This window comes from Scyliorhinus canicula, chromosome 17 (assembly GCF_902713615.1).
Source record: "Scyliorhinus canicula chromosome 17, sScyCan1.1, whole genome shotgun sequence".
In the NCBI taxonomy this organism is placed as follows: domain Eukaryota; kingdom Metazoa; phylum Chordata; class Chondrichthyes; order Carcharhiniformes; family Scyliorhinidae; genus Scyliorhinus; species Scyliorhinus canicula.
The window spans coordinates 43,477,117-43,491,334 of record NC_052162.1 but is presented as its reverse complement, the minus strand read 5'-3'; the positions used below and the strand labels follow the sequence as shown (position 1 = coordinate 43,491,334).

The 14,218-nt window shown below is 43.9% G+C and overlaps 1 protein-coding gene across 12 annotated transcripts in view; it reads left to right on the top strand.

Moving 5' to 3' along the window:
- si:ch211-200p22.4 (phosphatidylinositol-binding clathrin assembly protein) overlaps positions 1-14,218 on the top strand; it is a 176,464-nt gene that overhangs the window by 157,057 nt on the left and 5,189 nt on the right. For 10 of the 12 annotated variants that reach the window (XM_038775660.1, XM_038775658.1, XM_038775661.1 and 7 more), the window contains 4 exons: positions 3,778-3,808; positions 6,828-6,942; positions 11,600-11,659; positions 14,103-14,207. In XM_038775660.1, the coding sequence (XP_038631588.1) occupies positions 3,778-3,808; positions 6,828-6,942; positions 11,600-11,659; positions 14,103-14,207 (311 nt within the window). The remainder of the gene's footprint in view (positions 1-3,777; positions 3,809-6,827; positions 6,943-11,599; positions 11,660-14,102; positions 14,208-14,218) is intronic. The other 2 variants (XM_038775654.1, XM_038775662.1) reach the window with 1 other exon arrangement.

Below are 14,218 nucleotides of genomic sequence, written 5' to 3'. Positions count from 1 at the left end.
ACCATTGCCGTAGAAACCCTTCTCCTTCATTAATGTCTTTTAGGGAAGAAAATCTGCTATTCGTACCTGATCAAGCCTATATGTGACTTCAGGTCTACAAACCACGCAATTGTATCAAACCGTTACAAAGTCTAAAAGGAATGAAACTGGACGGACAATCCAATATTGACCTAAGCACTGGAAATGACTGCCACACCCAACCCTGTCAACCCTGCAACGTTCTCCTTACTAGCATCTGGGGACTTGTGCCATAATTGGGAGAGCTGTACCACAAACTAGTCAAGCAAGCTTCTGAATAGTCATACTCATGGAAACATACATTACAGACAATGTCTCGCATATGACCACCACTATCCACCAGAGATGGTGACACAGTGGTCTAAAGTCAGCAAGATGTTGCCATAAAGGGTTCTCAACATTGACTCTGGACGTATGAGGTCTCATATCATCAGACCAAACATGGCTGGTTACCACCTATCACATCCCCTCTGCTGATGAATCTGTATTCCTCCATATTAAACAACACGAGGAGGAAGAACTGAGGGTGGCAAGGACACAGAATGATGTCCATTACCAAGAGTGGCTCAGTAACAGCACTACTGACCACGGTGGCGGAGTCCTAAAGGACATGAGACTGAGTCTTCAGGTAATGAGGGAAAAACACGCTTTGTCCTCACCAATCTACTTATCACATATGCATCTGTCCATGATGATATTGGTACAGTGACCACTTTGTGGATGCTAAATATCCATCACGTTGCATGGCACTACCACAGCTAAACAGCACAGATTTTGAATAGGTGTCTCAGCTCAAAAGTGGGTATCCAGGAGGTGCAGTGGGTCATCAGCAGCAGCAGGATCCTTCACGATCTCTATCCTGGCTTTCTTGCCATATCTCCCTTCTCTTTATCTCTCTCTTTTCCCCCACTCCCCAAAAAAAGCTTGATGGTAATCAACTCTGGTTCAATGAAAAGTGCAGGAAGACATGCCAGGTGCTGTCAACCTGGTGAAACTACAACGCAGGAAGAAAGGCATGCAATAGACAGAGCTATGCACTCCCACAGACTACAGATCAGATCCTAGCTCTGCAGGGCTGCCACATACAGTCATGAATGGTGGTGGCCAATAAAAAAAAAAGAACTGGAGGAGGAGGCTCCTCAAATATCCCCATCCTCTGTGATGGAGGGAGTCCAACACAAAGGACCAGACTGAAGCATTTGCAGCCAATTTTAGCCAGAAGTCTCGAGTAGATGATCCATTTCAGCCATGTTTGATCTGATGACATGAGACCTCATGGGTCCAGAGTCAATGTTGAGAACCCTTCATGGCAACATCTTGCTGACTGTAGACCCCAGTATCACCGTCCTCTGTCAATTCAATTAACTCCATGTGATATCAAGAAAGTATCCTGGAAAGGTTATGGACCATGACAACATCCCTTCAATTATACAGAATTTTGGGCTCTATAACTGGCCACATCCTAAACCAAGCTGTTCCAATCCAGCTACAAAACTGGTATCTACTCATGAATGTGGAAAATTGCCCAGGTATGTCCTGTCCACAAAAGCAGAAAAGTCCAACCTGGTCAATTACTGTTCTTGATCAACTGCAAAAGTGATGAAAAGTTCATCAACAGTGCTATCAAGCGGCGCTTACTCAGCAATAACCCTGAACTGAATGAAGTTTGGATTCCACCAGAACCACTTGGCTCCTGACCTCATAACAGCCTTGGTGCAAACATGGACAAAGGAGCTGAATTCCAGAGGTAAGGTAAGAGTGACTGTCCTTGATATCAAGGCATCACCTGGCTGTGTGAGACATCAAGGAGCCCTATCAATACTGAAGTCAATGGGAATCATGGGAAAACTCTCCACTGGTTGGAATCATACTTCACACAAAGGAAGATGGAGATCAATCATCTCAATCACAGTACATCGCTGCAGAAGTTCCTCAGGATAGTGCACGAAGCCCAGCCATCTTCAGTTGTTTCAGTTTCATCAATGATCTTCCCTCTATCATAAAGTCAGAAGTAGGGATGTTCGTGGGTGACTGCACAATGTTCAGCACCATTTGCGACTCGGCTACCAAAGCAGTTCATGTGCGTTCACAGCAAGATCTGGATAACGTTCAGGTGTGGGCTGATAAATGGCAACAATATTGGGCAATGACTATCTCCAACATAGAATCTAGCCACCTCCCTTTGACATTTCACGACATTGCCTTCGCTGAATCCACCACTATCAACATCCTGTGGGTTACCATTGGGGCTGGTTTAGCTCACCAGGCTAAATCGCTGGCTTTTAAAGCAGACCAAGCAGGCCAGCAGCACGGTTCGATTCCCGTACCAGCCTCCCCGGACAGGCGCCGGAATGTGGCGACTAGGGGCTTTTCACAGTAACTTCATTGAAGCCTACTCGTGACAATAAGCGATTTTCATTTTCATTGACCAGAAACTGAACTGGACTAGCTATATAAATACTGTGGCTACCAGAGCTGGTCAATACTAGAAGTCCTGTGGCAAGTAACTTGCCCCTGACTTCCCCAGAGATTGTCCATCATCTACAAGGCACAAGTCGGGAGTGTAATGAAATGTTCTCCACTTGCCTGGATGAGTGCAGTTCCAACAACACTCCAGAAGCTTGACACCATCCAGGCCAAGGCAGCATGCTTGATTGGCACCCCATCCAGTGCCTTAAACCATTCACTCCCTCCACCACTGATGCAGTGGCAGCAACGCGTACCATCTACAACATGCACTGCAGCAACTCACCAAGGCTCCTTCACAAGCACTTCTCAAACCAGTGATCTCTACCACCTAAAAGGACAGGAGCAGCAGATACATGGGAATACCACCACCTGCAAGTTTCAAGTCGCACACCATCCTGACTTGGTATCATATTGGCATTCCTTCACTACTGCTGGATCAAAATCCTGGAACTCCCTTCCCCTCAGCACTGTGGGTGTTCCTGCAGCAATGGACTGCAGCTGTTCAAGAAGGCAGTAATCCAGCACCTTCTCAAGGGCAGTTGGGGATGGGCAACAGATGCTGGCCTAGCCAGTGACGCCCACATCTCATGAACAAATGGAAAAATAATTGGTCCATCATGACTATGTCCAACACTTTTGGTAGAAATACCCAATTAGTCTGGCTTCTCTATTAATGCCCCTTAGCTCCGAGTATTTTCTGGTCTTTTTTGGCAATTACTATTGAATCTCCTTCCAGTTTCTCTGTGGCAAAAAATGAAACTCTGTATTCACTTTAAGATGCCTGCATGTGCGACCATGCAACAATCTGGAATATATCGGCCATCAAAACAAATTGAGTTATTCTCAACTTAGTTAGTCATTAATGTAAGTCATGACTTAATTGTAAACTTCCCATCGTCCAAGGTGTTTGTAGCCTGCCCGGTACAAAGAAAATTGAGAGGGAACATTGCTGAGAAGTTTTTGCTGAACCTTGTATTCAAGTATCTCGACAAGTATGTTTCTAAATTGTGGACTGGAGAATAGCTTCAAACAACAAACATTTAAATGCTACATGATTTCATATATTAACTTAATCATAACTCCCAATGAGTTAGCCAGCAATATCCAATTTGACAAAGAACTTATATAGTGTCTTCTCGGGATGTCCCAATGAAGTTACGGTCAATGAAATACTTGTGAAGCATAGTCACTGGTCTAATGGCGACAAACATGACGGATTCCTGCCTCTATTTGATGTTGCTGATCTGAGTGCACAATTAATACTCTCGTGACTTTTTCCTCTTTTCACAGATTTGAGTTTTGGAGGAACCCCAATGAAAAGGTAAGGACCTAAATATTTAACACTACTGGTTCAATCAATGGAATTAAAACTTGAAAGGAACAAGTGAAAAAGGGATAACAGGAGGAACCAGAGCTCCAATTAGACCTGCCAAGCAAATCTTTTAATCTAATTTCTATCGTGACTGTTGTTATCCCATAATAGAAACTGAACCAGTTGGGTATTTTGTGATGGTGAAAAGCTTGCTACTTTATAAAATAGAACCTGCCTACACATCTTCCAAGATATTGTGACCTGCAATAATGCTCGATTCTATCTTACACCATTTGCTCTCTCATTTTGTGAACTACTCCCTTCCCTATTTCTAATATCCTAGGTCCCCACTTTTCGGTGGGTCCACTGCCTTGCTTATTGTAAAGTATTCAACCTCTTCGATCTATACAAATGTTTGGATGCCAAATGTATTTTCCATTTGTAGAAACATGGTTATCCAGGTCTCACCTCATGTTAAGTAGCTGTTTTGATTTTGGAGTCAAACACACCCAAGAACATCAAAGTAGAAAAATGAACAGTTACCCTCTTGGAGCAATATCTCTACTCATAAAGACGTTTTGTTGGGTCAGTGGGAATCTGACATGTGTCAAAACTTGGGAATGGGTGCATTTGTGTACTATACATGTATTTGAGGGATTCCAGTTTTTACTGGCACATTTACCCCTCCTGGTTCTAACCACCAGTGAACCTGGCTGCAACGCTGTCTGATTCAGGTTCTTGTATTCATTTTGGGATGTGGAAATAGCTAGCAAGATAATTATTTATTGTCAATTCTTAAATGTTCTTGAAGGTGAACCACCTTCTTGAGCTTTTGCAGTCCTTATGGTACTGTTGGGAAAGGAGTTCAAGAATTTTAACCCTGCACATGAAGAAATAGCAATATATTTTGAAGTGATAATGTTTGTGGCTTTATGGGGACATGAAGGTGATGGTGTTCCCGTGTGCCTGCCACTTAAAAGAAAGAAAAAAAAATCAATTTAGAGTATCCAATTTATTTTTTTCCAATTAAGGGGCAATTTAGCGTGGCCAATCCACCTAGCCTGCACATCTTTGGGTTGTGGGGGCGAGACCTACGCAAACACTGGGAGAATGTGCAAACTCCACACTGACAGTGACCCAGAGCCGTGATCGAACCTGGGACCTCAACGCCAGGAGGTAGCAGGGCTAATCCACTATGCCACCGTGTTGCCCTGCCTGCCACTTTTATTCTTGTGGGTGCAGGTTTGAAAGGTTTGAAGAATCCTTAGCTAGTTGTTGCAGTGCATTGTGTACATGGCGTACACTGATCCACTGTAGCCAGTTATAATGAATGTTTAAGGTGGTGGATGGGCTGTGACTTGGATGGTGACAGGCTTCGAGTGCTGTTAGAACTTCACTCATCCAGGCAGCAGGGGACCAGTCACAGTCTCCTGCTGTGCATCGTAAATAATAGACAGGTTTTTGGGAGCAAGAGGTGAGTTACTTGCTGCAGAATTCCCAGTCTCTGACCTGTTTCGTAGTCATGGTATTTGTGAAGTTGGTCCGGTTAAGTTTCTAACCAATGGTGACTCCCAGGATGTTGGCAGGGGTTCAGTAATAATACCTTTGAATGTCATGAGATGATTAAGTACACTCTTGTTGGAGATGTTCATTGTCTGGTTCTTGTGTGGCATGAATATTACTTGCATTTTCAATCCTTGTCTTGACGCATGTGGACATGGACTACTTCATTATCTGTGGAGTTGCAAAGAAATTGGCACTATGCAATCACCAACGAACATCTCCAGAGTAAGCCTGGAAGAAGAATAAACACAGGGCAGTTTGCATTACACAAGTCACCTTGATCTAGTTACCCAAGTCCAGTGCCATTAACCAGGCTTAGTTTACCGCTTAATCCAAATAATCACGTGAGGGCCATTGGCAAAGACAGTGTGCCTCCTGTAACTGCCTCCAGAGTGCACGAATAACAACATTTTGAAAAATGTTTATTCAATTTTTTAGCACTTTGATGTTTTACAAAAGTAAACAAAAACATTACACCCCAAATACAGTAAACCCTGCATCAACCCTCGCCCGCCCAACAGTTTCCTCCTCTTCTCCCCCTCCCCCACCCGAGGGCAAATCACCTCAAGATGTAAGAACTTCATTAGATAACCCAGCAATAGAGAAGCTGACCTCCACCCCAACAGAACCCACTTGCGAGCGACCAACGAGGCAATGGCTAAAACATCTTCCCCCGCTCCTGTCTGCAACTCCAGCAGGTCCAACACCCTATGGCCCACAGGGGACCTGGCTCCAAATCCACATGCAGGATCACCAACATGGGTACTGAAAAATGACCCCCAAAATTTCCCAACTTTGGGCAGGACTAGAACATGTGCACATAATTAGCTGGGCCCTTCCCACACAATTGCAAGTATCCTCTACCCCGTCAAACAGCCGGCTCATGCTTGGCTTCATCAAATGCACCCTATGCACCACCTTCAACTGTATCAACCCCAGCCTCGCAGACGAGGTTGAGACATTCACCCTCTGCAGCACCTCGCAGCACAGTCCCTCTCCTCCATTGCCATCACTTTTATCCTCCTCCAAAATCCCCCCACAAATCGCCGAGACGACTCCAACCCCATTACCGACAGCACCTCCAACAACGGAGGCAGGTGCTATTGGGAAGGTCGGAGAAACCTTTCTAGCAAAGTCCTGCACCTGCATAAACCAAAAGCGGTTCAAATAGTCTACATTAAACCCTGTTTTTCCTGCAACTGTTTTTTCCCTTTAAAACCATTAATCCATCTCGCTTCTCCAGCATGTTTGCTGGAGAGGGCCCTTCAATTCCTTAACTAAAAAGTGCCCACAACAGGAAATGGTGTAACGTGAACTGTAGCAACTGCCAGCTACAATTAAAATTCCATTCCAGGACTGAAGGATGCAATAAATATTGTGATGTCAATTACTGATTGAAGTGAAAACTACCTCTTGTTTCTTTTTCTCCAAGAGATGAACTTTATATTTTATTGTGCCTTATAAGGGATCAGCAATGGACCCAGAGTGGGGAAAGGAAATTGACGGGAGGAACAAACTGGCAGCCGAAGACCACCACGTCAACATCCTGGAGTTCAGTGCCAATGAACATCCCACCAATGGTATGTTTAGAACTTCATAATGTAGGTTCCATGAACTGAGATTTTGACAGCTACTTAATGTTCTATGAATCAAGAAAGTGCATGTTTCCTGTTGTAATTTATAACTGGTACTTCAGAACACTAGCAATCTCTATTTGCATCATTCTACGCAATGCAAGATGGTGCCTAAAGACATGGGATGATGTCGGAATCAGGAAACATGATTGGGTGGATAGTCGGTTTTGGCACCAAAATTGTGGCGGCCACCGGATTCATGCCAAATCGGAAGTCGGGTCCCTGGTGCTGTGAAGCAACAGTGATAACCATTGTGCTACCATGCCCTCCCCCTCCCCATTCATTTGTCAATTCTGCTTTTTGAGATTACAACTGATGTGATAGGTATTTATAAATTAAATTTTGGAAGTACTTAGCTCAATTTTAAGATGAGACATGCTACCAAAAACAGTAAAAAGGGATTGTTACAACCACTTCAGGTGTAAAATTATTCCCCTATTTTAAGAAACCTGTAAAGCAGTTTTTTATTTTTTTTTTTATTGCTTTTGCCACTCCAATTCTCTCAAGAAGATGATTTTGTAACCGCCTGGCAGTCTCTTTGCCTTTTCGAGGGTTTCAGTTTTTAAGTAATCCAGCCTGAGAAAGAATTGTTAGAAACCGTGGACTGCATTTTATTGTTTCTGCTGGGTGTGTTTTTGGCAGAGGGAAACATAAAAAGTTCACCTTCACCTTCCTGCTTTTTTTTTTCGAAATTTTTTTTTGGTGTTTCAAGTAACCATTGTAGAATAAAAAAGAAAAGAAATGGAGCTGGGTTTCACGTATAGAGTATCACGCAACGACAAAGAAGAAAATTGTACATGGGTAGGAACAACCAGCCTTGAGCCCCTCACTGTCACCATAGCTGTGACTGGGCTCTATTGCTGGGTGATACTTATATTTTTACATCTGTGTATGATTTTTAACACAGTTCGTCGGGTTCCGCTGGGGCCCCTGTCACTTGGTGGTAGGGGTGTCCTTTTCTAGCCTCAGGAATTCCGACAGATCTGAGAGCCATTCTGAAGCCCGAGGTGGTTCTACCCTAGCAGAAGTCTCCGTCTGGCCACCAGTGAGGCGAAGGCAAGGGTGTCTGCTTCTTTACCTGTCCAGAGATCCCCCCCCCCCCCCCCCCCCCCCCCCCCCCCCGGGGCTCCTCTCGCACTTGTCCTCCACCTCCGGGAAGAACCCATTACTGATGATAAGGTGTCCTCTCTACGCTACCTTGAACTGCCAGGCTTAGCCTGGCACAGGAAGAGGTGGAGTTGACTCCTGTTTATGTCACTGCATTTGTCGTCCCACAACCAGTCCAGCCCTACCTTCGTGTCCAGGAATGTATGCGTGGGTCTCTCTGGAACATTTTTGTCTCATTGCAGAGAACGTTATGCAGCTGCAGATATCTGAGCTCGATCCCTATCGAGAGTTGGTGCTCCTCCCTGCATTCCCCCAGGTTGAAAGTCTGTCGTCCCCATACATAAGAACTAGGAGCAGGAGTAGGCCATCTGGCCCCTCGAGCCTGCTCCGCCATTCAATTAGATCATGGCTGATCTTTTGTGGACTAGTTCCACTTTCCGGCCCGAACACCATAACCCTTAATTCTTCAAAAAACTATCTATCTTTACCTTAAAAACATGTAATGAAGGAGCCTCAACTGCTTCACTGGGCAAGGAATTCCATAGATTCACAACCCTTTGGGTGAAGAAGTTCCTCCTAAACTCAGTCCTAAATCTACTTCCCCTTATTTTGAGGCTATGTCCCCTAGTTCTGCTGTCACCCGCCAATGGAAACAACCTGCCCGCATCTATCCTATCTATTCCCTTCATAATTTTAAATGTTTCTATAAGATCCCCCCTCATCCTTCTAAATTCCAACGAGTACAGTCCCAGTCTACTCAACCTCTCCTCATAATCCAACCCCTTCAGCTCTGGGATTAACCTAGTGAATCTCCTCTGCACACCCTCCAGCGCCAGTACGTCCTTTCTCAAGTAAGGAGACCAAAACTGAACGCAATACTCCAGGTGTGGCCGCACTAACACCTTATACAATTGCAACATAACCTCCCTAGTCTTAAACTCCATCCCTCTAGCAATGAAGGACAAAATTCCATTTGCCTTCTTAATCACCTGTTGCACTTGTAAACCAACCTTCTGTGACTCATGCACTAGCACACCCAAGTCTCTCTGAACAGCAGCATGCTTTAATATTTTATTGTTTAAATAATAATCCCGTTTGCTGTTATTCCTACCAAAATGGATAACCTCACATTTGTCAACATTGTATTCCATCTGCCAGACCCGAGCCCATTCACTTAACCTATCCAAATCCCTCTGCAGACTTCCAGTATCCTCTGCACTTTTCGCTTTACCACTCATCTTAGTGTCATCTGCAAACTTGGACACATTGCCCTTGGTCCCCAACTCCAAATCATCTATGTAAATTGTGAACAATTGTGGGCCCAACACGGATCCCTGAGGGACACCACTAGCTACTGATTGCCAACCAGAGAAACACCCATTTATCCCAACTCTTTGCTTTCTATTCATTAACCAATCCTCTATCCATGCTACTACTTTACCCTTAATGCCATGCATCTTTATCTTATGCAGCAACCTTTTGTGTGGCACCTTGTCAAAGGCTTTCTGGAAATCCAGATATACCACATCCATCGGCTCCCCGTTATCTACTGCACTGGTAATGTCCTCAAAAAATTCTACTAAATTAGTTAGGCATGACCTGCCTTTTACAAACCCATGCTGCGTCTGCCCAATGGGACAATTTCTATCCAGATGCCTCGCAATTTCTTCCTTGATGATAGATTCCAGCATAGAAGAACATAGAACAGTACAGCACAGAACAGGCCCTTCGGCCCTCGATGTTGTGCCGAGCCATGATCACCCTACTCAAACCCACATATCCACCCTATACCCGTAATCCAACAACCCCCCCCCTTAACCTTACTTTTTAGGACACTACAGGCAATTTAGCATGGCCAATCCACCTAACCCGCACATCTTTGGACTGTGGGAGGAAACCCACGCACACACGGGGAGGACGTGCAGACTCTGCACAGACAGTGACCCAGCCGGGAATCGAACCTGGGACCCTGGAGCTGTGAAGCATTTATGCTAATCACCATGCTACCGTGCTGCCCCCAAATCTTCCCTACTACCGAAGTTAAGCTCACTGGCCTATAATTTCCTGCTTTCTGCCTACCTCCTTTTTTAAACAGTGGCGTCACGTTTGCTAATTTCCAATCCACCGGGACCACCCCAGAGTCTAGTGAATTTCAGTAAATTATCACTAGTGCATCTGCAATTTCCCTAGCCATCTCTTTTAGCACTCTGGGATGCATTCCATCAGGGCCAGGAGACTTGTCTACCTTTAGCCCCATTAGCTTGCCCATCACTCCCTCCTTAGTGATAACAATCCTCTCAAGGTCCTCACCTGTCATAGCCTCATTTCTATCAGTCGCTGGCATGTTATTTGTGTCTTCCACTGTGAAGACCGACACAAAAAACCTGTTCAGTTCTTCAGCCATTTCCTCATCTCCCATTATTAAAACTCCCTTCTCATCATCTAAAGGACCAATATTTACCTTAGCCACTCTTTTTTGTCTTATATATTTGTAAAAACTTTTACTGTCTGTTTTTATATTCTGAGCAAGTTTACTCTCATACTCTATCTTACTCTTCTTTATAGCTTTTTTAGTAGCTTTCTGTTGCCCCCTAAAGATTTCCCAGTCCTCTAATCTCCCAGCAATCTTTGCCACTTTATAAGCTTTTTCCTTCAATTTGATACTCTCCCTTATTTCCTTAGATATCCACGGTCGATTTTCCCTCTTTCTTCCGTCCTTCCTTTTTGTTGGTATAAACCTTTGCTGAGCACTGTGAAAAATCGCTTGGAAGGTTCTCCACTGTTCCTCAACTGTTCCACCATAAAGTCTTAGCTCCGAGTCTACCTTAGCTAGTTCTTCTCTCATCCCCTTGTAATCTCCTTTGTTTAAACACAAAACACTAGTATTTGATTTTACTTTCTCACCCTCCATCTGTATTTTAAATTCCACCATATTGTGATCGCTCCTTCCGAGAGGATCCCTAACTATGAGATCATGTCCTCTACAGTCAGCATCCCTCCATCTCCTCTCTTTCTCTTCCCCCACACAGACACACACACCCCCAAAAGTAGCGTCCACCCCTGCCAATGTGAATCTGTGGTTAATGCAGATGGGCATCCACATGAACATCTCGCCCAGTTCAAAATGGTGCCTAAACTTCCTGCTTACCCGTATAACATCCACACTGCCATCATTTCTCCTGCTCCCTACCCCCTGTTATTTCTCTCTCCACGGATGCTGCCAGCACAACTTGAATTTGTTTCAAATCCCCAGCATCTGCAGTATTTTGAGTAAAATGGGATCTTAGTTATTGTTTGTGCAATGTGTCTTCTATCCTAGACTACAACCTATCTTGTGCAACTGATAGAAAGGCTTATCGAAGAAAAGCCTACTTTATAATTAGCCTTTATTCTTAGCCACTTGTAGAGGCATCAATGAAATGTATTTTCTTAAAAAAACCTTTCACTATAGTACAAACGTCTTTGTGATCTTTTAGTAAATAATTTTATTGCAAAGCAGGTGCCAGCACCGGTGACTTTCCCAGTGTCAACATCTCAAGTGCCTGTATATGGAATGGTGAGTACCTAATTTTTAGAATTCCTTTCCACTTACTCCCTCCTGTTCTGAAGATGCTTTAGTATAGCCCGCGAGTTTTATCATCAGCCATATTTGATTCTGTTTATTCCTTGGCTTCAAACGCAGATTTACTAGCAAAGAATAACAGATGTAAATGAGAAGTGAGGAACACTTTTTAAATTATTATTCTACTGTGGTCATCGTCCCCTCATCAATTCTGGAAGGACTTTGAGGCTAACAGTGCACCGTGGCTGAAGTCAGACACTACCTGGGACCTCCATAATCCTTATAGCTTGGTATTGCACTTTGCCATGAATTTACTCATTAAGCCATTGTGGAGCCTTTGATTTGACCTATTGGATATATATGCAGTAACTTTTGGGGGGAAATATTTGGATTATCCCATATATTATGGTTATAAATGTGTATACATAGACTTCACAAGGAGAGTTATATTGCTCGGGACCACGTCCTGAATTCAGTCAGAGTTATCTTTTGCTCTCCTTTCAGCAGTTCCCCACTTCCTAGAAACATACATAGAAAATAGAGCAGGAGGAGAGCCTGCTCCATCATTCATTATGATCAATACCCTGATCCCTGCATTCTTCCCCCAACCCCATATCCCTTTAGCCCCAAGAGCTATATGTAATTCCTTCAAATTTCAGCTGGTTTTTGTGGCTGTGAATTCCACAGATTCACCACTCTCTGGGTGGAGACATTTCTCCTCACCTCATTCATAAAAGGTTTACCCCTTATCCTCAAACTATGAGCCCTGGTTTTGGATTCCCCCACCATCGGGAACTTTCTTTCTGAATCTACCCTGTATAATCTTGTTAGAATTTTATAAGTTTCTATGAGAGCCCCTCTCGCTTATCCTCAAATGAATATAATCCTAACCAACTTAGTCTCTCCTCATATGAAGGTCCCGCCATCCCAGGAATCAGCTTAGTAAAAGTTTGCTGCACTCCCTCCATCACAAAAACATCCTTCCTCAGATAAGGACACCTATAAAGTGCACATGCTACTCCTGGTCTGGCCTCACCAATGTCCTATACAATTACAGTCAAACAGCCCTATTCCTATACTCAAATTTTAAACTGTTCTCAATCCTCCGATCTCTTGCTTTTTCTTGCTAATTTGTATGCCTATTCTTTGAACCTAATACTTCCTCTCTAAACTGCACTTATAAGAAAATAGAATTACTCTTAGCAGATTTAACCCTGTTCCTAAGGATTAAATTAAGGATAATAGATCCTTAGACCTATTAGATAATAGATAATTAGAAGGTCTAATTCGAGAGCGGACTATATGGTCAATGGAAGAGTCCTGAGGAAAATTGATGTGCAGAGAGATCTGGGAATTCAGGTCCATTGTACCCTGAAGTTGGCAACGCAGGTCGATAGTGGTCAAGAAGGCATACAGCATGCTTGCCTTCATCGGATGGGGTATTGAGTACAAGAGTTGGCAGGTCATGTTACAGTTGTATATGACTTTGGTTAGGCCACATTTGGAATACTACGTGCAGTTCTGGTCGCCACATTACCAGAAGGATGTGGATGCTTTGGAGAGGGTGCAGAGGAGGTTCACCAGGATGTTGCCTGGCATGGAGGGTGCTAGCTATGAAGAAAGGTTGAGTATATTAGGATTGTTTTCATTGGAAAGACAGAGGTTGAGGGGGGACCTGATTGAGGTCTACAAAATTATGAGAGGTATGGACAGGGTGATAGCAACAAGCTTTTTCCAAGAGTGGGGGTGTCAATTACAAGGGGTCACGATTTCAAGGTGAGAGGGGGAAAGTTTAAGGGAGATGTGCGTGGGAAGTTTTTTACGCAGAAGGTGGTGGGTGCCTGGAATGCTTTGCCAGCGGAGGTGGTAGATAGCATCATTTAAGATGCATCTAGACAGATATATGAACAGGCGTGGAACAGAGGGAAGTAGATCCTTGGAAAATAGGCGATAGGTTTAGATAAAGGATCTGGATCGGCGCAGGCTGGGAGGGCCGAAGGGCTTATTCCTGTGCTGTAATTTTCTTTGTTCTTTGGACAGTTCCTGTAATCTCCTTTTAACAATATTGGCTAGATTTGTTCAAGCAGTGCAGCAGTCATATCAAGCAAGCACTCTGGGCTCTTTGTGCATGCAGTAACTTTGGCCCTTTTCCTCAATGCTATTACTGTATAAGACAATTCTCAGAACCAACTAAACAAACTCTGTTGAACTTTCACTAACTCTTGGCACTGTTGCACTTGTTTTGTAGGCTTGTGTAAAAGAATATTGGCAGAACCAGAAGTCACTGTATATTTATTCCCATCCAGTCACAGCGCAATATAGAAATCATTTGCACTCCTTGGAACCACATTATTCTCTGTGTAAAAGTTGCATGGATGTGTTATCAGCAGTTTAGGTTGTTATTGGTTAAATTTTGGCTTATTAATATCACTCTCAGGTACCTACAGGGGGAACAATGCCTGTGGTAACACAGCACCCACTGATGTATCCTCAGCCTGTAATGAGGGCAACCAACCCTTTTGCACCAGTTAATGGAGCTCAGGTAAACATTGC